The sequence below is a fragment of the Gymnoscopelus microlampas genome, assembly GCF_963454915.1.
Source record: "Gymnoscopelus microlampas genome assembly, chromosome: 23".
In the NCBI taxonomy this organism is placed as follows: domain Eukaryota; kingdom Metazoa; phylum Chordata; class Actinopteri; order Myctophiformes; family Myctophidae; genus Gymnoscopelus; species Gymnoscopelus microlampas.
Window position 1 is genome coordinate 15,567,536 of NC_139960.1, and position 25,047 is coordinate 15,592,582.

Genomic DNA, 25,047 nt, shown 5'->3' on the forward strand with positions numbered 1-25,047 from the left:
GCCTTAAAGTCACAACTGCTGCAGCAACTGAACATTTGTTCAAAGATTGTTGGACAACCACTTCAGAGGCTCTATACATCTACGTATAATAACAGTATGATAAGGTTGGCAAGGAATATCACTTCAAACACTAGCCATGCTGTGTATGGGGAATATAGGTTGCTGCCTTCAGGAAGGAGATACGGTGTTCCTACATACAATAAGGTCAAACTGAAGAGGTCCTTTGTCCATCAGACGACATTGAGACTTAATCAGGAGTTTGGGCCAGGGGTAGGCTGAGAGGTGGACATTGCGCTTGTCTTTGTATGTCTTTATGTATGTATTTTGTTTTGTTTTCTTGTGTCATGTCAAATGTGTGTACTGTTTATGTGCTGCATACATAGCTGCTGGGTCGCAAGACAAATTTCAGTGTGAACTGACAATAAAGTATCGTATCGTACCGTAGTTGTCATATTCATGTCAGAACACTTTATTGCAATCATTCAGTGGACACCAGCTGTCTTTTCATTAGATGAATAGCTTGTCACTTCACTCACTGTACTAATTGTGTAACCGTGACTAACCAGCTTGCTAGCTGAAGTGGCACTAAGTTATAGTAGTAGCATTTCCCAAATCCTTTCCTTATCTCTCCATTTTCTGTCCTTTTATTCTCAGAATGATTCACAATGAATCACTTGACTCATGTTCTGCTTCCCCTCATTTCTCTAGATCAGCTATCCTTCCTGCACCTCCTCCTTAATCTAGCTCTGGCTCTTGTATCTCAAGATTCCCATCCGTCCTGTTTTTTCTCCTCTTCTCTTCCTCTGGAGGATCTGAGGGGATGAGAGCTGATCTGCTGTCTGGAACTATGATATCAGCCACACTGTTCAAATCTAGCAGATATACAAGCTCATAGCACGGCACCGAGTGCCGCGCTATGAGCTTGTAGATCTGCTATTTTTGAAAAATCGGGAAATGATTTTTATATTTTTTTCCGAAAAACTGTTAGGATTTAGATTTTTTTTTGGAGCCGCCTCTGGTCTTAATGGGTTAATCGCAATTATTTTGAGCCCTACTGTCAATCTGTCATGGTTCTGCCGGGTGCAGTCAATGCTTGCGAATGCAGCAACAGAGGAGCACTTGTTTTACCCGTCATTGAGTGGGTGGCAGCCAGATCATCTGGAGGCCACGCTAGACCTCATGGTGGTCCTTAAGATATGGAACTTAGAATCTCTCCTACAGTCTATTTTAACTATAACTGCGTCATCGAGAGATACAATGCCTTGTGTGTGTGTGTGTGTGTGTGTGTGTGTGTGTGTGTGTGTGTGTAAAAGTACTTTGCACTGGCAAAGACGTGCTATCCATAAATCTTAGGTTTAATCACAACCAGCTCACATCTTTATGCAATATGAGAAGTGAAAGCAAGAGGAGAAAGGACACGAAAGAAAACATGAGTGTGACATGACTTTCAAAACATCTGCATGTCATGTGTGAAACGTCGTGTTTGTAAAATCTCACCCCTCTCTCTGGTAAAAAGCGTTCGTCATACGCGTCTCGTATGCTCCTCTCTCTCCTGTACGTCACTGCAACGGGCGAAGAAAAGCAGCGAGGAGTTACACACCACCATCAGCATCAGGTGACATGAGACAACATAAACTAAAGCGTTCCTGTATGTACACCACTGTGGGTCTTCATGCAGGATTTGATTTCCTAAAATATTCTCCAACTTTCTCGCATTCTATTCTTTTCCCCAAACATTCATTTCTCAACAGGTTTTCAAGGCTCTCATCAGATCTATCCATGATTCCATTATGAGTCATGCGAGTTGTTTTTGGATAGCATGGCATTAGACCCTTGAGCAGGGGGGGGGGGGCAACTTTGATGATGGAGAGGGCCAGTATATTTCCACACTCACTCCAGAGGGCCACATTATACTGTTGGGCCATTCTACAGTATTTCACACAAAAGTAGCAAAAATAGCAAATCTACAAGCTTGTAGATCTGCTATTTTTTGCTACTTTGGAATTGGAATCCAGATTTTTTTTGGCAATTTATTTATTGGAATCCTGAAAAGCAAAATTGGTATTTAATTTCAAATGCATTTAGTTATACTTATGTTAACTTTATGACTTAAATACCAAAACATTGGACATCAAAATACAATAGAATTTTAATACTAGTCATTAAGCTACTAATATAGACTGAAGTAATTAAAGCGGGTCATGTTTGCATGTTTGGAATTGTAACAGCTGAAATGAATAATATATCAGTATTCAGATATTAACCTGCGGGCCGCATTAAGTGATGGTGGGGGCCGAATGTGGCCCCCGGGCCACCAGTTGCCCATATATGCCCTAAGAGGGTAATTCCCCCCACGCCCACCCACGTTAAAAAACAGCATGGCATTAGCATATATTGTCCTTAAGTTGTGTGGGCTGAATGAAGGGAGTAATTGGGTAAATAGCTTCTTTTTTTTAATGGGAGAGGAACAATACTTGTTCATGATGACTACTTACTTGTTGATTCGAGGACTTCTTTGAAGTCTTCAGTGCATATGTAAGAAATGTACAATATCTTCAACACAATCTGGGGAAAGAAAAAATAACTTAATAGCTTAATTGAATAAGTTAAATAAAATTCTGGTCTGAGCTCGAATTGCATGATCATATATTGCACAAGACAATATTTCTATTTCATATTACAAGTTTCCCAAATTGTTGAAAACAAAAAGGTTGTTACTTGGAGACTGGAAATGTGTGAGAAAAATAACAGTTGACCACAGTGTGTGTGTGTGTGTGTGTGTGTGTGTGTGTGTGTGTGTGTGTGTGTGTGTGTGTGTGTGTGTGTGTGTGTGTGTGTGTGTGTGTGTGTGTGTGTGTGTGTGTGCGGAAAGGAAGGGGTCTACACTCCTATAACATTTATTGCAAATGCATTTTTCTTTGTAATGAATTAGGGGTGAACTTATCAATTAAATCAATGATTATTAAAGACAGTTAATAATCAATCATTAACAAAATAATTAAGTAATCAATCACTAATTGGGGAATGTCATTATAGGTGAACTTTTGAAAACAATCAAAACCTTTCAAACTAGTGCAATTAGCCAGTGTGAAGCGTTGTGAGCTTGTATATCTGCTACTTTCATTGTTTCTGCACAACACGGTTGTGAAAAATGAATAATCAAACATGTGTGTGTGTGTGTGTGTGTGTGTGTGTGTGTGTGTGTGTGTGTGTGTGTGTGTGTGTGTGTGTGTGTGTGTGTGTGTGTGTGTGTGTGTGTGTTTGTGTGTGTGTGTGTGTGTGTGTGTGTGTGTGTGTGTGTGTGTGTGTGTGTGTGTGTGTGTGTGTGCGTGCAATAAGGCATAAGACATATGAATGTGCAATAAAACATAGTCATTTAGCTGCAGAAAATATGTTTATATTATAGAAGAAAACACATATATACTAGCAGCAACATTAACAATACTTAGTATTGCATACTAAAGCACCGGTAGTCACAGACAGTAGTAGTCAACATCATGTGGGACAAAGTATAATATAGGGCACTGTAAAGGTGACTGTCCACCTAACAGACTGTTGTAGTCGGAAGTAAAAAGGTTCTGTATCAGGGCCCAGCAAATAAGATTGGCCTCAGGCCATTTGAGCCATTTATGGTGGGCAAGAACATAATTAATGGCTAATATAAGAGCTGGAACATGTGACAGAAAGCCATATATATTTACAGGGAAATTGGAGAAGGCGTGCTCGTTTTTATCACCCACCCAGGGGTTCTGACACTAGAGGGAGCCACGAATGCAAGGCACGAGCCAGGCTTCCCAACTTAAGTGCACAAACATATATGGCCGCGACCACACACACACACACACGCACACACGCACATGTTTTCAATTTGGTTTATTGAAAGCATGACTGTTAAGATACTTTTATTGTGTTCTGGCTTTTAACATTTTTTTTGTTTCTCCCTGACACACACACACACACACACACACACACACACACACACACACACACACACACAAACACATCCATGAAAACTATTCTGTCCCTATCGGTTCACAACTCGGATGGCGCTGGTTCGACTAGCAGACCTTCGGCCGGTCGGCGCGGGCACTTGCGCCTGGAGGCGCGAGGGCGCGCCTCCTCTGCCTCAAGCTCTGCTGAGTTGGCGCGCCTCCGTCATGGACAATAACTATTATCACGTGTGCGCGTGAACGCGTGTTCCGCGTTCCCCTAGCGTAGCTTCCTGGTTGCTATGTGGGGAACAACAACAAAAGACAGGTCCGCGTCGCATCAAAGCCCCGCCTCGTGGCGCCGTCTCCTCCTCCTCCTTCACATCACGCCGCCTCGCATCAAAGCCCCGCCTTGCGGCGCCGTCTCCTCCTCCTCCTCCTCATCACGCCGCCTCTCATCAAAGCCCCAACTTGCGGCGCCGCGTCCTCCTTCTCCTAGCGAGCCTCGCGTAATAAACCCTGTCTCGAAAAGCCCCGCCTCGAAGCCCTGTGCCTAAAAACGAGCGCTCTGTCTTTAATTTCCCTGGTTCTCCAATTTCCCTGTGACATACAACAACTGCATGTGTGTGTAATCATACTGTCTGTGTTACATAATACATATGCAGATAGAAATGCTATTGCTGTGATCCATCTGGTGTACCCAGTGTATACAAAATGTGGTGGGGAAAACTGAGCTACACTTTCTACCTGTCCACTGTACCAAGACATCAGAGACACATGCTTCCCACAGATCAATCACCCAAAAGAGAGATTGAATGGGGGAAAACAAGTACAACACTGTGCAACCACACTGCAGCCAGATTTGTGAGCTGTTGTGACAGCAGAAGGATGTCCTTGTCCATTGGAATAGATTACAACCACCTCAAGGAGTACTGATCACATGACATGTGCACTCCAACCAGCTTTTAACACATTTGAAAAAGGAGAGAGAGAGGGAGATCAAATGCACCTCATGGTACCATAACACCACTCAGGCCTTAAAAACAAGGCTCCAGACGTCCCAAAACAAACTGGTAAGGCTACTCCATGGCCTTTCACCTACAACTCGTCTAACCCCTGCTCACTTTGCAAGGGTCGCATTGCATTGGCTCAGGGTTTGAGGACAGAGTACAGTAACTTGCAATGGGCCTGGTCTACAAGATACACCACAACAAAGATACCCATGTACCTGTCAAAAACGTAAATGAAGTCCACAACCCCCAACCCCAGAGGTAGCTCCACTGATCACGTCCAACCCAGATTTGGCACAAACAGAGTACCTTCAGGTGGCTGCAATTCCAGTACAAAAGGACCCCATTTGAAACAAGCCAATGGCTTTCATGGGCTTTTTAATCCTATTTAGCTTACCTTGTATTTAAACTGTACTTTCATGTGCTTTTTTTCTGAAAACTTCTAAATAAAGTGTTCAATCAATCAAATCAAACCACTAACATGGCAGGACAATGTGAGAGTGACATTCAGGGATGCACGTTGCTCCACAAAACGTTATTATAACGTTTCATATTCCTCACAGCAACCTTCCAGCTCACCTTCACAAACTAACACACAAAAACAACAACGGTGCGCGGAGTTTTGAAATGATCCCCCCTTTTTAATCATCTTTGTGGACATTAACAGTGGTGGAAAAAGTAGTCCGATATTTTACTTAAGTAAAAGTATCAGTACTGCAATATAGAAATACCCCGTTACAAGTCCGGAATTCAAAATTGACTTGAGTAAAAGTACAAAAGTACAAAAGTATCAAAATGTACTTATAATACCAAAAGTAAAAGTACTAAAATGTTTGAAAATAGCAGATCTACAAGCTCACAACGTGTCACATTGCGGGGCATTGTGAGCTTGTAGATCTGCTATTTTCAAATAGGGCTAAAGGCGTTAATGTATGTATTATAATATAATAATTGAGTAACTAGTAACTAAAGTTTATAAATAATTGCAGTGGAGTAAGAGCACAATATTTGCCTCTGAGATGTAGTGGAGTAGAAGTAAAAGTACTGAAAATTGGAAATACTCCAGTAAAGTAAAGAAATACCTCACAATTGTACTTAGGTACAGACTTGAGTAAATGTACTTATAGTTACTTACACCAGTGGTTCTCAAAGTGGGGTCCGGGGACCCCCAGGGGTCCTTGAGGGAGTTCCAGGGGGTCCCCAGCTAAATGATAGATTAGGCACCAAAATGGACCCTTATGGGTCTGTAACTCTGAGAGTGTACAAATGGAACCAAATGGACCCGTTAGGGTCCATTTGGTTCCATTTGTACACTCTCAGAGTTAAATTAACACTGATTTTACAATATAAATTGGGGTCCCAGAGATAGAAATGCCATTAAATGGGGGTCTGTAGCCCTAATGCATGTCAAACTGGGGGGTCCTTGAAATTAAAAAGGTTGAAAATCACTGCTAGAGCCATTAAAAAAATCTTCTCTTGTGGGGGTCCCTGGAATATCTTTTGACATGGGGGTCCGCGGGCTAAATAAGTGTCAATTTGGGGGTCCTTGACATGAAAAACTTTGAGAACCACTGAGCCACTGGACATTGATGAGAATGCTAACGCGGTGGCTAAATGAGCTAGCTTCGGACTGTATCAGTGCTGTGGTCCACGCTATGTAATGTAATGTAATGTAACGCAGCCTTTATCTGGTCTATAGAGAGAGATATAGCTCTGTTCATCTCTAACGTGTCATTAAGAACGACTGAGAGTGAGATAGTGTAGAAATGAACGTGTTTTATGAGGTTAAACCCGCTCACAAGAGGAACATTTACCCACCTTGTTGTCGCGCTTCTCTTCTTCCCCTCACTTCACCAGCTCTATTAGTGTTGTTGCCAGTCAATGCCAGATCTTGAGAGAGAAATAAGCTACCAGGCATGCAGGTGCGTCACTAATGGCCATTCACTGAGCGTACGACGCAACACCCCCACTCACACATATCTGTGATTTCATACCCCCCACTTTTTTGGGGGGGGAAAAAAATATATATATACATTTTTTTTTAATAATAAATCGGTAAAATCATGCTAAAATAAGAATTAAATAACCTATCCCTAACCCTAAAACCGCAATAAAGTAACCAAAGCACGAAAAAAAACTAACAAAATTGTACTTCCATGTCCTTTTTCTCTGCAAATCTTCTAAATAAAGTATTCAAACAATCAATCAAAACCCAGGCAACTTTACAGAAAAACAAGCCAAAGGTCGCTTATAAAAAGCGGACATGGCAACGTTGGACTCTATGCATGAATTGAGTCTGATTGGATGAAACGGTCTCACGCGTCATCATCCTGCGACTGTATCCCACTTTCATTAGTAAACACCATAGAGTTAGGTAAACAAACACGCTTTTTCTACCTTTAATAGTTTATCAGGTATGTTACATTTTACCAATGAAATGCATTCTGTAGGTAAAGGTATCATTGCTCTATTTTAATGTGTGTATGTCAATCACATTGCATGGTTGTTTTATTATCGTAATTAAATAAGCATGTGTATGTTTACAGTTGAGTTGCTCCTCGTCCAGTGGAAGCATCATGAGTGGGGGTTTGGCTCCCAGTAAAAGCACAGTGTATGTGTCCAACCTGCCTTTCTCTCTCACCAACAATGACCTGCACAAGGTACGTGTGTTTGACACTGTTTAATTACATCCAGAGTGAGTGGGGCAGAACATAGGCTGTTGTATGTGATATCCTTACATCAGAATTGAGCAATTCTTCTGAGCCATTTATCGGGGGGAAGAACTAGCCGCAAGCAACTCTTAGATGCTATTTTTAATATCTGGAACCTAGAGTTGCAATACCAACCCTTGACAGCCCATTCCAGACATGCAAAAGTGTCACTTTTCAGCTACAGTCACCTTTTTGAACCCAAATAGGGCAATTGTGTGACACCTGACCCAAAAGAAAACAACATGTTGTCACCTTTTTCACCTCGGGGCTGTTTGCATGCCTGCCATTCATCCAAACAGAAAAGTCCTATCTGATTGTATTAAAAACGTTAAACTCACCAACATTGCAGCTATATCCTCTTTCTATCTGCAAAGTTTTTGTTTCATAAAAATCCATCATAGACATGTTATGAGCTACTTTCTATCAATACATTTGGTGCAGGTGATTTTTGCGGCTTGGCAAGAACATAATTAATGACTAATATAAGAACTGGAACATGTGACAGAAATGTGTCCCTTTAACGCTGAGAGTTTACAAATGGAATCAAATGGACGAGAGTTTGTAGTGTAGTTTGTAAAGCAACAAATGCAGAACATAGATCTGATGATTAACCTTTATACACTGTTTGTCATTTCAGCTATTCACCAAATATGGGAAGGTTGTGAAGTAAGTAGTTCAGTGTATTCAAAAATCCAACAAATTCAACCAGGCAATCAGGTTTATGAACAATACACTAAATAATGCTTGTTGCCTGTCTGACACACACACACACACACACACACACACACACACACACACACACACACACACACACACACACACACACACACACACACACACACACACACACACACTCTGTTGTACTAAAATATGGCAAACTGAAACATGAATCTAGATTAGAACAACCAACATCTTATATTTAATTAAATGCCGTTTGTCCTACTAAATGTAGATTTAGGCATGTGACCTAATGCAGATTATAAATCATGAGACTGATAAAATGCTGTTTCTCACTGGTTTGGTAGTATCTGAACTATATGTAGTAATATCCGTAAAGTTATATCGGTCTAATGAATAAGATGAACATTAGTAATTGTGTCCTGCTTCCCAAAGGGTGACAATTGTGAAGGACAAAGAACAGCGCAGAAGCAAAGGAGTGGCATTTGTTCTCTTTCTGGATAAAGAATCAGCCCAAAACTGTTCAAGACAATTGAACAACAAACAGGTAGGCCTGTTACAACTTGCTAATTTAATATAATGCTGCCTAAGTCTGTGGTTCTCAAAGTTCATTGATTTCAGTACCCCCCTTTCCCTGATTTCTGAATACAAGAACCCCCTATTTTGCTTATCAAACTGCAAGAAAAAACAATAGCTAGCATATGATGCTACGAATGAATGAAGGATAACCAACCTTTTTAAAGGGTCTACACCATGAATTTTAACTTTTTCTTCATTTTTGTGTGTTTTTGGTCTCCCCCACCTCTCTTCTGTTCCAACAAATACCCGACTTCGAGCATGCAGGCTTTCATAGGCTATCTGTGGTTTTTATGTAAATTGGTCTGAAAACAGTCCGTCAGATTTGTTCCCCCACCCTACGTCACGTCTGGGAACAATTCCTCCCGTTTTTCAGTTCTAACCACAAAAAAAAAATCCCAAAAAAAAAAAAAAAAACATTTTTTTAATTTTTTTTATTTTTTATTTTTATTTTTTATTTTATTTTTTACTTTTTCCACACAGAACCAGGACATAACATGCATACAAACTGGCTCAATAGCGCCCCGTGCCAGACAGGACAATGTGGTATTGCAGGTGAAAGTGCTTTATAAGCCAGAGAGAAGTTAGTTGGAATGAGTATATCTGAGGCTTGATTTAGGCTCAAACCTTTTGAAAAACGTTTGAGGGACATAAACAATATGATATCAAATATTATTATTATTTTTTAAATTCATGGTGTAGCTCCTTTAAAGAATAATATAACATTTCAAATATGAAGAGTTACAATTAGTACCAGCTGAGCAGATACATTTTAAACTGTAGACATAACATTTTAGTAAGCTGTTTTGATGTCAGTATGTTCAAAATAGAACAGCATTTAATGGCAAATACCTATTGCTTTCTATCCAATAACAGTTGTTCTAGTCCAAGTTTTTGATTTGATTTAAATTAGTTTGAACACCTTGAACATTTTGTCAATGCTTCATCATTAAACATGATGTCAAAATGAATAAAATTCTCCACTTTGTAGTACCTCCCCCCTCCACGTACCCCCATTTAAGAAACACTGGCCTAAGTTGTTGCTTAACCATTATGATCCATCCCTTATCTGGACATGTCATAATAGACGAACATTCAGTGAAAATAGCAGATCTGCAAGGTCACAATGCGTCCACTGAGGTGCGTTGTGACTTTTTAGATCTGCTAGTTTTGGCGAAGAGATTTGGTGTAAAAAAAATATAAAAAAATAAAAAGAGGGGCCCAAGTACAGACCCCTGGGGAACCCTGGTCAGCAAAGTATGAAGGGTTTAAGTGGTTAATCAATACAGTTTGTTCTTGGAAGATGATTCTTCAGTGGACATGATCTTGTGTGTAAAATTATTATTATTATTTAATTTGTATTTATTTTTATTTACCCACATCATTAGTATATAGACATTACTGGTCATTATTGATCAAAACTCGAAGTTTAAATATGAGATATATACGTATATGCACCAATAGAATAGTTTGTATGTTGTGATATTTGATTTTGTTGAGGTGAGCTGAATTTGTCTCCGTGTTTGCCCCACAGCTGTTTGGCAGAACAGTGAAAGCCAGCATCGCCGTGGACAATGGCCGAGCAACCGAGTTCATCAGGCGACGGAACTACACAGACAAGTCCAAATGTTATGAGTGCGGGGTTAGTTCACATTCTGTGCAATGCTACCATTTAGTTCTATGAAAAAGTGTAAATATCATTAGTATCATATTGATAACATCAGGGCTAGTACTTGAGCACCGGCCGGCAGACCTCTGACATCACTCTGACATAACCATAAACAAACCTCATACGCCCATATAACGGCAGGACCACCTCCACGTCACTCTGACTCAGACATAACCATAAACAAACCCGATATGCCCATACATAGGCATATATGGCCACAGATCCGACCGCTATGCACATAATATGGTCATGTGCATATATGGGTCCGACCGACTTCAAAATCGGCGCGCACAGTGCGAGTTGTAACTAGTCCCAACCCAACACTGGACATAATACAATTACGTCACTACTAATCTTATTACGTCACAATATAATGGCCTAGTTCACAGCTGAGTTATTAATAAGTCCTGTTTAGTTGATAGTAGGATATTGTTTGTGAGCTGCATTTGTGTCCTCAACAGTTTAGTGGACAGGATAGCTGATAATGACTGATGAGTTTCGCCTGCGGGAAGATTCTCAGACAGAGGCAGCGATTTCGAGATACGCACAAGCACGCAGTGATGCACAGGAAAGCACGGATTTGTTTTGTGCCACTGAGACAATCAACCGTGTCACGGACGGCAAGATGCCGGAGGTAAGCGGGTTGAGGAACCGAAACACATTCGAACCAAACCGCATAAGCCGCATTTCGAAAGAAGGCATGAGAGGGGTGGAAGAGGCCTACGTTAACCAGCGGCGTCCTCTAGCACGGCCTGAGAACCTGCCGTGGGATGAGGCCCAAGAGGAAGAGGCGGTGGCGGAGGAGCCCAAAGCCGGGCCCGTCCAGATCGTCCTGGCCAATGAAGATGAGCATAACTTTGAGCTAGACGTGGCGGCACTGGAACGAATTCTGCTCCAGGACCACGTGAAGGACCTCAATGTGGTGGTGGTGTCTGTGGCCGGAGCCTACCGCAAGGGCAAGTCCTTCCTGCTGGACTTCCTGCTGCGCTACATGCACAACCAACAGCAGAATGATTCTTGGATAGGAGGGGACAATGAGCCCCTGACAGGATTCAGTTGGAGGGGAGGCAGTGAGAGAGAGACCACAGGCATCCAGATGTGGAGTGAGGTCTTTGTGGTCGAAAAGCCTGACGCCACTAAGGTTGCAGTGCTGCTAGTTGACACGCAGGGGGCATTTGACAGCCAATCCACCATCAAGGATTGTGCTACTGTGTTTGCCCTCAGTACCATGACCAGCTCTGTACAGGTGTACAATCTGTCCCAGAATATACAGGAGGACAACCTCCACCATCTACAGCTCTTCACGGAATACGGACGACTTGCTATGGAGGAGGAAAACCTCCAGAAACCTTTCCAGTCCTTGATGTTCCTCATTCGAGATTGGAGCTTTCCTTATGAACACGACTATGGCCTCGAGGGAGGCAAAACCTTCCTGGAGAAAAGGCTAATGTTGCAGCAGAACCAACCTGAGGAGATAAAGAATGTGAGGAAACACATCCACTCCTGTTTCTCCAACATCAGCTGCTTCTTGCTGCCCCACCCTGGCCTTAAGGTGGCCACTAACCCATACTTTGATGGCCGGCTCAAAGATATCGACGGGGACTTCACGCGACAGCTGGCCAAACTGGTTCCTCTGCTGCTGGCACCAGACCAACTGGTGGAAAAGGAGATTGGAGGAAACAAAGTTACCTGCAGAAACCTGGTTGAGTACTTCAAGGCCTACATCAAAGTCTACCAAGGGGAGACTTTGCCTCATCCCAAGTCTATACTGGCGGCGACAGCCGAGGCCAATAACCTCACTGCTGTGGCAGGAGTCAAAGAAATGTACAGCAAGAACATGGAACAGATCTGTGGAGGGGACAAGCCATACATCGCACCAGCCGACCTAGAGCGCCGCCACGAGGAGTTCCGCGAATGCTCCGTGCGCCACTTCCGCTTGGTGAAGAAGATGGGTGGGGAGGATCTCTGCCAGCGCTACCAGGACCAGCTGGAGGCGGAGCTAGACGAGGCCTTCGGCAGCCTTTCCAAGCACAACGACAGCAAGAACATCATGTATGCAATGTGCACGCCCGCCACACTGTTTGCCGTCATGTTCATCACTTTTGTGCTGTCGGCCGTGATGGGCTTCGTGGGCCTCAGGTCACTGGCGGTGCTGGCCAACCTGATCATGGGTGTGATGCTGCTGTCTCTCTTCGTCTGGGCTTATGTCAAATACTCTGGGAAGTTCCTGGAGTTGGGGAGGCTAATAGACCTGGTGGCTAATTCACTCGCGGAACAGGTGTTGAAGCCGCTCAGCAAATACTTTTTGGAATTTGACAAATTGACAGAACAGGTCTCGCACTTCAAGCAAAAGTCCAACTGACTGTCCCTGCTGGCCTGCTCCTTCTCCTAATCTCTTGTGTCTCAGTCTCTCCGCTATAACTATAAAATGTTTTGCTTTATGAATTTTCATTGACGATTACAGCAACCATTACTGTCCCTCACATACAAGTGATGTACGTGTCCATCTTTTTATTTTCTAGTCAGTGAGTAGTCATTTGAGTCAGTAGCCTGTTTTGGGAAATAAATGCGTAGGCTATCTATCGGTATAAATGTATAGCAACGCTGGCATCTCGTGTGTCTGCGTGTGTTTCAGCCAGAGAGAACAAATGGCTCTTACGAGAAAGAGTGAAATTTCACTGTGAAGTGAGTCTTGTAACTTTAGAAGTTAACTGAGTGGATTACACAAATTCTGCATGTTCTTATTAGGAAACGCAGCCTTTATGTCACTCACTCGTTGAAGGACATTTTGATTTTCATCCGTACTATTGTGTCCATGTTGTAATTATTCCTGTTAGCAACACACGTTGACTGTAAAGAGGGGTCAGAATTACTGGGCTGAAACCTTGCCCGAAGTTGGAGTCATACATCATAGATATGTCGTAGAAGACCGACATGTTCTTGATTTTACCTGCAATTTTATTTAGTGTTACTGGTAGTTAGTTCTGTTCAGTGTTCATTGTAGATTTTTATTGCGGCTTTTTTCACTTTTAGTTTAGTTTTGAAACTAGGATATAACTATAACACACACATTCACAAAGTTGTACACTACTGACATATTCATGTTTGTTTTAAGTTCAGCAATAAGTAATATTCAACGAGACCTCTTTTCCAAGTAAATTATTGACCTCCACTAATTTGTTTCACATCATCACATGTTTCGTACTTACAACTTTTTTTAAAACATAGTATTAACTTTAATTTTATAATGTACTGTAAGTCCATGGGGTGAAACCTTGCCCATATTTGGAGTAATATTACATCATTGATGATTGACGTAACAGGCTGGCCACATGAAGTCCGAGATCCACTTTGGAGCTGAACTGTTGCCATGTGGATCCCGAGATCCACATTAGATTTTTAACAACCCATTAAGACCTGGAACGCATCTGTGTCACTTTAGATTTCTTTGGCTATTCAAAAATAGCAGATATACAAAAAATCTTGAAAAAAAAATGTTTGGATTTTTTTCAAAAAACTGTTAGGATTTAGAAAACAAATTTAAGAATCGCCTCAGGTCTTAATGGGTTAATATTGCCATGACTGTAACCCAGAGGAGCACTACAGGATCTATTTAGCCTCTAAACTGTCTTATTTTACTGGTTGTTTTAGAGCAACTGACACCTATATCTCCCCTATTAAGTGTGGGGCCAGTGTGGACAACCTATGCTTGTTGAAAGCTGCTGGTACAGCCTTAAATATAGCTAGGACCTTCTAAAGCCAGAGAGGATTGTCATTTCATACAGTGTTTGTTACTGCGTTAGCTAAATGAGGTTTCCCAAAGTTATATTCACCAGCAAGGACATTGTAATTAATGTGTCTGTAATGTTGTTCCATGGTTCTATGGTTTTACTTGTTGGAACTCCATCTCATAAAAATGGAATGGTGTGTTGTTCCTCTAAATGCTTAGAACATATGCCTGTTGGTGTTTCTTTAATGTTCTGTTACTCAGCATTTGGGAGTGTTGGGCTATTTAATCAGCCTGTTTTTTAGATGATTTTATTCTAGCCATGAACTGTGATTGAAATGACAAGTGAAATTCCTCAAGTTGTTAAAAATATCTCTCTGAGCAGGGATTCTTAAAAGCATTTTTAGCAGTAGGACCAACCCTGTTTCTGTCCAAGTCAGAGGAAACCCTCTCTGAAATGATCCCAGACTAAGAATTTCATAAACTAGAGAAACCCATGGACGGGCGAAAATATAATCTCTGCCTTCGTCCCTGGTGGAGATCAATAATGATAATTGGGGATATAGCCATAAGAGTAGAGGGCAAACCAGTATAATCTTACAACAGATGCAAGGAATCTCTGTGCGTTTGTATGTCTCTGTATTCCACGTATCTCGTGAATCGTTTGACCGACCGACTTCAAATTCGGCACAGACATCGCAGACAAGTCGGTCGGATAAGTCAGTTGTCCAGAACCGCCAGAAAAGGCTCTGGCCGACAAGGACGGACGGATACAGAGATCTCCATATATGGGCACAAAATGGACATGACAGACGGTTACTCTGACAACGGGTATTGCATAGTCTCCGAGTAGGCCGGTCGGTACCCAACGGGCAAGACAAAGAAGACCCTGAAAACAATTGTATTAAAAAAACAGAATTGAATAAATCATTAACATGATGTGTCGTTCTGCCATCCATCACAGGATACGGGACACTTGAGCTACGCATGCCCCAAAAACATTCTGGGAGAGAGGGAGCCTCCAAAGAAGAAGGAGAAGAAAAAGAAAAAGAAGGTTGAGGAGGCTGAGCAGGTGTAAGTAAAGGATAAGCCCACGATGATGACTTAATGCTGCAGGTATCTAGGTAGGACGACGTATAGTCCTCTGTCTACATCACTGGTTCTCAAACGTTTTCCAGTCAAGAACCCCAAAATGTAGATGTATTTGCCCGCAGAATCCTGTTTGAAAAGATGTGTGCCGGGGACGCAATAAGAGAAGATTTGGGTCAAATATTTGCTAGATTCTTTCTAAAAAATAAGTGATTAAACTGACGTTGTGAAGACATGTGTTTCGCTTAAACAAGTAGTTTAAGCGCGAGTAGCTGAAGAGTATAGTTGCAACCTTGCCACTATACTCTTCAGCTACTCGCAGGGGAGGCCAAGTCTTCTTTCCCCCCCATTAAAAACTGATTAAACTGATCAAATTTTGATTCTACATCAACTTATTTTTGCTAGGGACCCCCTGGAACCCCCTCAATGACCCCCGGGGGCCCCTGGAAAAACCACTAGTCTACCTTACTGTATATCTTGCACTGTCCCTATTTACACTGAAGCGAAGTTCTTGTACCATCTAGTGACCCCATGCCACCCTTTAGTCATGAATAACATCTGAATATATGTATTTTTCTCTCTCAGTGAAGAAGAGGAGGAAAGTGAGGATGAGGGGGAGGACCCAGCCCTTGACAGCCTAAGTCAAGCCATAGCTTTTCAGGTTAGTTTGACCAATGTCTTTGCCCCAACGGTGTGCTCCTGTCTAAATTATTTGTTGACGTAGTCTTGAGCTAGTATCCAAAAATGACAATTTGAGAACAATAGTACCCAAGAATGGACTGCTTCAGTCTTTGAGACACTGTCTCTGGTAACTGAAGAATCTAGATATGGGGTCCTCAACGTTTTCAGGCCAAGGACCCCTTGGCTGAGAGCGAGATAAAGCAGGGACCCCCATTATATATTGTATAGAATTTAATTTGTTTTCATAGATTTCATAGGCAGCTTCATAGACTTGTTTCACAGCACTATCATGTTGGATTCATGTTGATGTGTACTTCCAGACATTTAACCATGCACTTAAACAATACTTAGTATACCTGACCTTTCACTCTGTACTTGGCCTGCTCTTTTTTCCCCCCTTGCCGAAAATAGCAGATCTACAAGCGCTGCGAGGCGTTGTGTGCTTGTAGATCTGCTATGTTTGGCTAAAGTTTCCCTCAGAATAGGGATGCCTGGTTGAAGTAGTTAATGTAAAAATCACACAAAGATTTGGGGCTCCCCATGTAGTAACTCTGAGGACCCCTAGGGGTCCCGGACCCCCTGTTGAAGACCTGATCTAGATTATGATTATGAAATAATGATGTAATTGATTATGTAATATCAAGGCTGAAAATGTTACTGTGGCCCTCAGCTACCAGTCAGCTACTGCAAGATGTTCAACTGTAGTTGGAAAGTTTGTTTGCTGTACCAGTCATTTTAAGGCAGATTTATACTTTGTTGTACAATGATGCTTCCCACCAGAAATAGGCAAACTGCAAGAAATGCATTTTGATAACTTGTAGATCTGCTATTTTCAGCTTGTGACAACATTGTAAGACGGAGTATAATTTAGATATTATCTATAAGAATTTCTAAATGGTGAACATGGCTGATAATGGCAATTAATGTCTCTTGTTATAAATGCAGTTGATTATGTTGTAAAGTTTTGGTAGCCAGTTAATAATGTTAATTTGTAGTTGGATGGCAAAATTATAGTAAAGTAGTAATGCCTCCCAAAAAGGTCATGCTATCCTAGTGTTGTTATCTTTGGGGTAAAACAGGGCTGAGGAGTTAGGTAGATTCCAAGGGCCCTCGGGAAAACATGCTTTTTAGATTTTCCAGCGTGACGTGTGATGTCACAGGGCCCAGGATCCCAAGTGCGAGCCCGGTTGACCATGTTTCCATGTGTCATGTTTCTCCTTTGCAGCAAGCCCGTATAGAAGAAGAGGACCAGAAGACGGTGGTATCCATGACTCATGATGACAGTGCTCAGGCTTCCACGTCAGAAGATTCCAAGAAACCCAAAATTAGAATAAAAAAGAGCACTTACTTTAGTGACGAAGAGGAACTAAGTGACTAATGATTTGTAGCTACGGTGATGGACATTATCAAACAAAACACACGCGTGCTGGGTAGCTGAACAGATCCACATCAACCTCTGTCTGTTTCCTGTCTCGCTTGTTTTATCTAAAAACCTAAACTGCCCAAAGGAAATGTTAATAAACATCCACTCACTCACATCACACACACCAAGTTTTTTCGGCAAATATTTTCCTTTTAAACTCCCATCTTTGTTGGTTTGGGATCTCAGTGTTTTTTTTTCTTACATGAAGTATGTCATGTTACTAGGCTTGTATGGAGAAATAAATCAGTTAAGTTTTTTCTATGTGAATACTGTATAAATGCCAGATGATTGACTGCTTGTTCATTTGTTGATTAAACTTTTGCCTTTTACTAGTTAGTCATTTGAATGCTGAGGAAAATTTAAATGACAGACGCTTTTAGTTTCAGGATATTTGGTGTACAAACGTAAAACAGTGAATGAATGTATACAGATCAATCAAAAAATATATATTCTAGATTAATTGTGCATAAAGTGAAATCTTGAGGATTATGGCGTACAGCTCATGAAAATCTAAAATCCATCTATCAAAATATTTGAATATTACATGAGACAAAGAAAAATATTTATAATACAGAAATGTCGACCATCTCAAAAGTATGTTAATTTATGCACTCAGTACTTGGTCTGGGCTACTTTTGATCAAATTATTTCATCATGGGTCGTGGCATGAAGGTGATCAGCCTGTGGCACTGTTGAGATGTTATGGAAGCCCAGGTTTGCTTTGATAGTAGCCTTAACCCTTTAAGGCCGGGAAGGGAACGCATGTGTGTCATTTTAAGATTTCTTTGGCTATTCAAAAATAGCAGATACACTTGTAGATCTGCTATTTTTTAGAAAAATCTTGAAAATGTGTGCAAATCATTTTTAACTCAAATCTTTGCTTCTGGGGGTCCCTGGAACAAAATATTTTTAGATGGGAGGGGGTCCGCGGACAAATACATATTATTTGGGGGGTCCTTGACATGAAAAAAGTTTGAAAACCATTGAAAATATAGCAACATAAGTAAAAAAGAAAAAGAAAAAATGGTTTGTGTGTGTGTGTGTGTGTGTGTGTTCGCGCACGAGAGCGAATGCATTGCCCAGAAAATAGGAACATAAAATTTCATGTGCAAGAAAAGAAAAAAAAGTTTAATAATTGATTTTAGAATATCAAGGAGCTTTACTTGTTCAGCTAAAACATGCATAATAAGGTCATAATGGGACACAGAAAAGGCAAGGGAATTCCCTTTACACGGTTTGTGTATTTGAACCTAGAACAGACCTTTGAACTGTAAAACATAGTCTAAACCAGTGATTCTCAACCATTTTAATTTCAAGGTCCCCCAGTTTGACATGCATTAGGGCTACGGACCCCCATTTAATGGCATTTATATCTCTGGGACCCCAATTCATTGTAAAAATCAATGTTAATTTAACTCTGAGTGTACAAATGGAACCAAATGGACCCGTCAGGGTCCATTCGGGCCCATTTTGGTCCATTTGACGGGTCCATTTGGTTCTATTTGTACACTCTCAGAGTTACAGACCCATAAGGGTCCATTTGGTTCCTATTCATTTAGCTGGGGACCCCCTAGAACCCCACTTTGAGAACCACTGGTCTAAACAGTCTACTGCTACATTAATCAGATGGTAACATTGTATACTCATATTCTATCAGACGGTGTCTATCTACATTGTATCCATTACTGTTCTAATTCATCAGTAGGAATGTCGTCGGCCCCCAGGAAATGACTATCTGCCGTTGATTGGACGGTTCTGGATCCACGTGACCACTCCTTTCCCAACCGGAGAGTACTTTCCACGACAGCTGGAAGCCCGTGTTGCCATGTCCTCTTATTATAAGCGAGTTTGGCCTTGTTTCTAAAGGGTAGTTGCTTATTTTGGGCTTGTTTCTAAAGAGTAGTTGATTATTTTGGGCTTGTTTCTAAAGGGTAGTTGATTATTTTGGGCTTGTTTCTAAAGTGTAGTTGCTTATTGGGCTTGTTTCTTAAGCGTAGTTGCTTATTTGGGCTTGTTTCTTAAGTGTAGTTGCTTATTTGGGCTTGTTTCTAAAGTGTAGTTGTGTGTAGTTATTACTCTCCGCCAGGAGAGTATTGTTATCACTGCGTTTTCACTTTCTAAACATGACACACCGATTGGTCAAGCCTCACGTGACACGTGAAATACTGTGATCTGATTGGCTAGTGACGCCACCGGGCCTATATATACATGGCATCACTCTCTGACAGTGTCTCTGACACTGTCAGAGTGAGGTAAGACGGGAACCATGAAATGGCTGCATGGCTTATACATAATTGGCAGATAGGACAGATAGGACATTTATATAGACAGGAGGGATATGACATAGGACACTTATACAGACAGGAGGGATAGGACACTCACACAGACAGAACGGAAGAGGACACTTACCCAGACAGGTTGGATAGGACACTTACATATACAAGAGGGATAGCGACCTATAAATACATGTGTCACTGTGATAAGCCAGATTCCAATACCGAAAATCCGGCCACTAGCTCACTCCCAGACCTTCGAACCGGAAGTAGTCAAGTAGTCGCGGTCCAATTGTTCCTATCTGTCTTATTGGACAGATAGGACAGATAGGACACTTATATAGACAGGAGGGATATGACACTTACATAGACAGGACGGATAGGACAGGAGGGATAGGACACTTACACAGAATGAACGGAAGGGGACACTTACCCAGACAGGATGGATAGGACACTTACATATACAAGAGGGATAGCGACCTTCGCGACCTTCGAACCAACACAAGTCTTCTGGCGGAGAGTTGTGCTCCGAGGAGCACTTTTTCTAGTTTGGGCTTGTTGTTTCTTAAGTGTAGTTGCTTATTTGGGCTTGTTTCTAAAGGGTAGTTGATTATTTGGGCTTGTTGTTTCTTAAGTGTAGTTGCTTATTTGGGCTTGTTTCTAAAGTGTAGTTGCTTATTTGGGCTTGTTTCTAAAGTGTAGTTGCTTATTTGGGCTTGTTGTTTCTTAAGTGTAGTTGCTTATTTGGGCTTGTTTCTTAAGTGTATTTGCTTATTTGGGCTTGTTTCTTAAGTGTAGTTGCTTATTTGGGCTTGTTTCTTAAGTGTAGTTGCTTATTTGGGCTTGTTTCTAAATTGCTTATTTGGGCTTGTTTCTAAAGGGTAGTTGAATATTTGGGCTTGTTGTTTCTAACGTGTAGTTGCTTATTTGGGCTTGTTTCTAAAGTTCAGTTGTTTATTTGGGCTTGTTTCTAAAGTTTAGTTGTTTATTTGGGCTTGTTTCTAAAGGGTAGTTGATTCTTTTGGGCTTGTTTCTAAAGGGTAGTTGATTATTGTGGGCTTGTTTCTAAAGGGTAGTTGATTCTTTTGGGCTTGTTTCTAAAGGGTAGTTGATTATTTTGGGCTTGTTTCTAAAGGGTAGTTGATTCTTTTGGGCTTGTTTCTAAAGTATATTTGCTTATTTGGGATTGTTAACTAATGTTGTTTAAACCAGTGGTTCTAAAATATTTTCAAGTCAAGGACCCCAAAATGAATAAGTATTTGTCTGCGGACCCCATCTGAAAATATGTTATGCCACATACCGTACCCCCATACAAGACTTGTGTTGTTAGAATGTCTCTAAAATATTCCAAATTATTTCAAATGTTCTTAAAGATTTTTTTAAATAGCAGATGTACAAGCTCACACGTTGTGAGCTTAATTGTAGATTGGCTATTTTCAAATAGCCAATGTATGTTTGAAGGGCGAAGGTATTGTAGTATTGTATAGCCTACTTGGCTGTCATGTTTCGATGAATTGAATACACAGGACCCCAATGGAAACAAGCCATAGTGCTTTCTTGGGTTTCCTTTCTGTGTTTTTGTGAACTGTTAATAAAATATTCAATCAATCAATCAATCAATCAAGACCGCCATACAAGATTTTGTGGATTTGAAAATATTCCAATTTCACATTTTCCCCATGAGTTTTGTTTGAAAATAGCAGATCTACAATCTCACAACACGTTGCATGGCGACGCGTTGTGAGCTTGTAGGCTAGTAGCTACGTAGTAGCCTGATTAACAGGCTCTATTCACAGCAGCCATATTATGAAGAAATGCACAGGTGTTACCAATGATACTAGTGAAGGAGAAGAGAAGAACGCTGGAGCAACACGGACAGTTTAGGCCTTTTATTTAGTACGGTGCAGGTAACAAGTAGACTGACGTTTCGGTCTTTCGACCTTCCTCGACTACTTAAGTACAATTTTGAGGTATTTGTGCTTTACTTGAATATTTCCAATTTCCAATACTTTTACTTACTCCACTACATCTCAGAGGCAAATATTGTACTTTTACTCCACTACAATTACTTGAAAACTTTAGTTACTAGTTACTTTGCAGATATAAATTATGATGTAATGAAACATGACATTAACCACTTTAACCCTATTTTATACATAGGCTATTTGAAAATAGCCGATCTACAAGCTTGTGAGCTTGTAGATCTGCTATTTTCAAATATCTAGTACTTTTACTACTTTAAGTACATTTTGATGCCAATACTTTTGTACGTTTTGTAAAAGTAAATTATTAATTCTGGACTTTTACTTGTAACAGAGTATTTTTTGTATTGCGGTATTGCTACTTTTACTTAAAGGAGGAGTTCACCCAAAAAATTACTTATTTTCTATCAATTGCACACCCTATGAAGCCTTGAATCCATGGATTCTTTTTTGTTTTTGTGGCATTCTTAAGCTAATAATTTGATTCCCGCCTCCTACCGGCTAATGTATCCGGTAGGAGACACAAAGTAGATTATTTGTGTCTCCTACCGGAAATACACACGGTCATCAAATTATTGTCTTAGGAATGCAACAAAAACAAAAATAAATCCATGAAATCAAGGCTTCATGGGGTGTGTAATTGATAGAAAATAAGTCATTTTTTGGGTGAACTCCTCCTTTAAGTGAAAATGTCTGAGTAGGCCTACTCCTTCTTCCACCACTGCTCTGCTCATGTGACCGGGCTCGTTTTCATAGACATGCTTTGCTTGTTTCTCTCACACACAATCTGGCAACAGTGGTCTGTTAGCCTCTCGGCGGAGCGGCTTGTCGGCGGCGGCAGCGTCGTGTGTGTGAACGCAGGGAGAGGGACTCGGGTCCGGATGGTTCCCCCATAGAAAGACACAAAGCAAGCAGGACTAACCGCCCGTTTCAGCGCCTTCTTATCAAGGCCGTCTGGCATGGGAGACAAGAGGAGTCCGACGAGGTAACACACACACACACACACACACACACACACACACACACACACACACACACACACACACACACACACACACACACACACACACACACCGCCTGGTACTATTACCGCGTTATTACACACTGACTGCCTCCATGTTGGAACTGGAAGGGAAGCGAAGGAGGAGGAGGGGGCGACGTCGAGAAAAAAAAGAATGGTATTCTCCTCCACGGTCTCTCTCTCTATGTCTCCCCCTCTCTCTCTCTCTCTATCTCCTCTCCCCCTCTTTCTCTCTCTCCTCTCCTCTCTTCTCCCCCTCTTTCTCTCTCCTCCTCCCTTCCCCCTCTCTCTCTTTCTCTCTTCCTCTCTTCCCGGTCCCCCCCTCTCTCTCTCTCTCCCTGTCTCTCTCTTCCTCTCTTCTCCCCGTCTCTCTTCCTCTCTTCTCCCTGTCTCTCTTCCTCTCTTCTCCCTGTCTCTCTCTCTCTCTCTCCCCCCCTCTCTCTCCCTCTCTGCCCCCCCCTCTCTCTCTGTCTCTCTCTCTCTCTCTCTCCCAGTGTGTATTTGTAGTTCTAGGTGTCAGATCGTTTTCAAATCCGATGTTATTAGTGTTTCCAGATGTTTCACCACCAGAGATAATCATTTATAACCTTCCTGTGTGTGTGTGTGTGTGTGTGTGTGTGTGTGTGTGTGTGTGTGTGTGTGTGTGTGTGTGTGTGTGTGTGTGTGTGTGTGTGTGTGTGTGTGTGTGTGTGTGTGTGTGTGTGTGTGTGTGCGCGCGCGCGGCGTGCGTGCGCGCGTGCGGGGGGGGCAACAAATTAACTGAAGAAGAGAAGCCCTGTTTATTATACTTCCACCGTACCACGGTGTCGCTCGCCGAAGGGGAGGGGGGTAGCCGATCTACAAGCTGACAACGCGTCGCGGATGTGATGATGATGATGTGACGCGTTGTCTGAGCTTGCAGATCTGCAATTTTTTTAAAGCATCACCACCCCTCCTCTTCTCTCTCCTCCTCCTCCTCCTTCTCTCTCCTCCTTTTTCTTTCTTTTTTTTGAACGTGTTTAAAGGCCGAAGCGTCAAGCGAAACCCTCCTCTGACGAGGGAGGCTACTGGGACTGCAGCGTGTGTACCTACAAGAATACGGCGGAGGCGTTCAAGTGCATGATGTGCGATGTCAGAAAGGGCACGTCCACCAGGTAATTAATGACACATCAAACACACCCACCACATCATATAATATACATCAGGGGTCTTCAACAGGGGGTCCTCAGAGTTACTACAGGGGTCCGCCAAATCTTTGTGCGATAGGATTTTTTATTTTACATTAACCACTTGAACCCTAGCATCCCTTTTCTGAAGAGAACTTTGGCCAAAAATAGCAGATCTACAAGCTCACAACGCCTCGCGCTGCGAGGCGTTGTGAGCTTGTAGATCGGCTATTTTTGGCAACGAGGTTTAGGTGTAGAGGGAAAAAAGAGCAGACCACGTAAACAAAAAATGTTGAATCTGAAACACAATTTCATACAATATAGAGGGGGTTCCTGCTTCATCTCTGTCTCAGCTAGGGGGTCCTTGGCCTGAAAACGTTGAAGACCCCTGTCATACATGGATGATAAATCATCTTTGTGATCAGAGGTTCATTTATAACCCCTTCAACCCCGTTACGGTAGAGCGGAGCACCTCAGGGCTCTGTACTAGGAGGATTTTCAGTTTTCTGTTATTGTGGGGAAAGCTTTTGGCAGAAAACAGCTGATCATCGACAAGCTGCGTTGTGAGCTTGTGGATCCCGATCTTCTATTTTCTGCGAAAAGCTTTTTTTTGAGGGGAAAAAATATCAGATCGACAGGCTGCGAAAGCTTTCCCCACAATACAGATACTGGAGTTTAAGTGGTTGAATGTTTTCTCTCCCCCCCCCCCCCCATTATGTTATTGTTGTTGTTTTTCCTTCATGGTATCATTTTCTACTTGTGGTGGGTTACGTAAATACGTTGTGGTTAAAGATGATGCTGCTGGTGAAAGGTCCTCATCGCAGTCATGATAGGCTGCTGAGTACCTAATAGGCTATTAGTCATTGTCTCTACAAACACTACAAGTGTTCGAGTGTGTGTGTGTGTGTGTGTGTGTGTGTGTGTGTGTGTGTGTGTGTGTGTGTGTGTGTGTGTGTGTGTGTGTGTGTGTGTGTGTGTGTGTGCGTGCGTGCGTGCGTGTGTGTGAGAGAGAGAAACGTAAAATGACTTTGACTTCTATCCTAATGTGTTTGACTAGTGTGTTTTGAGTCTTGAAGTACCTAGAGAAATGCAATGTAATGTCTTTCTTTCTTTTGTGTGCAGTGTGTGAGAGT

General features: G+C 41.8%; 5 protein-coding genes across 8 annotated transcripts in view; 3 read left to right on the forward strand and 2 right to left on the reverse strand.

Annotated features, from left to right (window-relative positions):
* The window catches only part of pphln1 (periphilin 1), a 49,534-nt gene extending 42,754 nt beyond the window's left edge, over positions 1–6,780 (reverse strand). For all 3 annotated transcript variants that reach the window (XM_084049424.1, XM_084049423.1, XM_084049422.1), the window contains exons 1-3: positions 6,758–6,780; positions 2,496–2,565; positions 1,498–1,562 (exon numbers count right to left, since the gene is read on the reverse strand). In XM_084049424.1, coding sequence (XP_083905550.1) covers positions 1,498–1,562; position 2,496 — 66 coding nt within the window. In that variant the 5' untranslated portion in view covers positions 2,497–2,565; positions 6,758–6,780. The remainder of the gene's footprint in view (positions 1–1,497; positions 1,563–2,495; positions 2,566–6,757) is intronic.
* Positions 1–25,047, reverse strand: part of sema3aa (sema domain, immunoglobulin domain (Ig), short basic domain, secreted, (semaphorin) 3Aa) — an 818,452-nt gene that overhangs the window by 107,823 nt on the left and 685,582 nt on the right. The window lies entirely within an intron of this gene.
* On the forward strand, positions 7,276–17,833 carry zcrb1 (zinc finger CCHC-type and RNA binding motif 1). Of its 2 annotated transcripts, none has more exons than XM_084049945.1 (8): positions 7,276–7,353; positions 7,486–7,599; positions 8,288–8,316; positions 8,764–8,875; positions 10,439–10,546; positions 15,265–15,374; positions 15,975–16,050; positions 17,296–17,833. In XM_084049945.1, the coding sequence occupies exons 2-8, from the start codon at positions 7,516–7,518 to the stop codon at positions 17,446–17,448; spliced, it is 672 nt and encodes a 223-aa protein (XP_083906071.1). In that variant the 5' UTR covers positions 7,276–7,353; positions 7,486–7,515; the 3' UTR covers positions 17,449–17,833. The 2 variants fall into 2 exon arrangements, with proteins under 2 accessions (XP_083906071.1, XP_083906070.1); XM_084049944.1 differs by having other exon boundaries at positions 7,276–7,313.
* On the forward strand, positions 11,199–12,935 carry LOC311040032 (atlastin-2-like; the record flags this gene model as incomplete). Its single annotated transcript, XM_084050105.1, has 1 exon — positions 11,199–12,935. The coding sequence occupies one exon, from the start codon at positions 11,199–11,201 to the stop codon at positions 12,933–12,935; it is 1,737 nt and encodes a 578-aa protein (XP_083906231.1).
* LOC311039947 (YY1-associated factor 2-like) overlaps positions 22,558–25,047 on the forward strand; it is a 40,873-nt gene continuing 38,383 nt past the window's right edge. The window contains exons 1-2 of the mRNA XM_084049981.1: positions 22,558–22,733; positions 23,774–23,902. Coding sequence (XP_083906107.1) covers positions 22,708–22,733; positions 23,774–23,902 — 155 coding nt within the window. The 5' untranslated portion in view covers positions 22,558–22,707. The remainder of the gene's footprint in view (positions 22,734–23,773; positions 23,903–25,047) is intronic.

Coding starts and splice junctions, on each gene's coding strand:
- zcrb1 (XM_084049945.1), top strand. CDS start 7,516: ATGAGTGGGGGTTTGGCTCCCAGTAAAAGCACAGTGTATGTGTCCAAC. Junction 8,876..10,438: donor GACAATTGAACAACAAACAG/GTAGGCCTGTTA, acceptor TTTGCCCCACAG/CTGTTTGGCAGAACAGTGAA. Junction 10,547..15,264: donor CCAAATGTTATGAGTGCGGG/GTTAGTTCACAT, acceptor CATCCATCACAG/GATACGGGACACTTGAGCTA.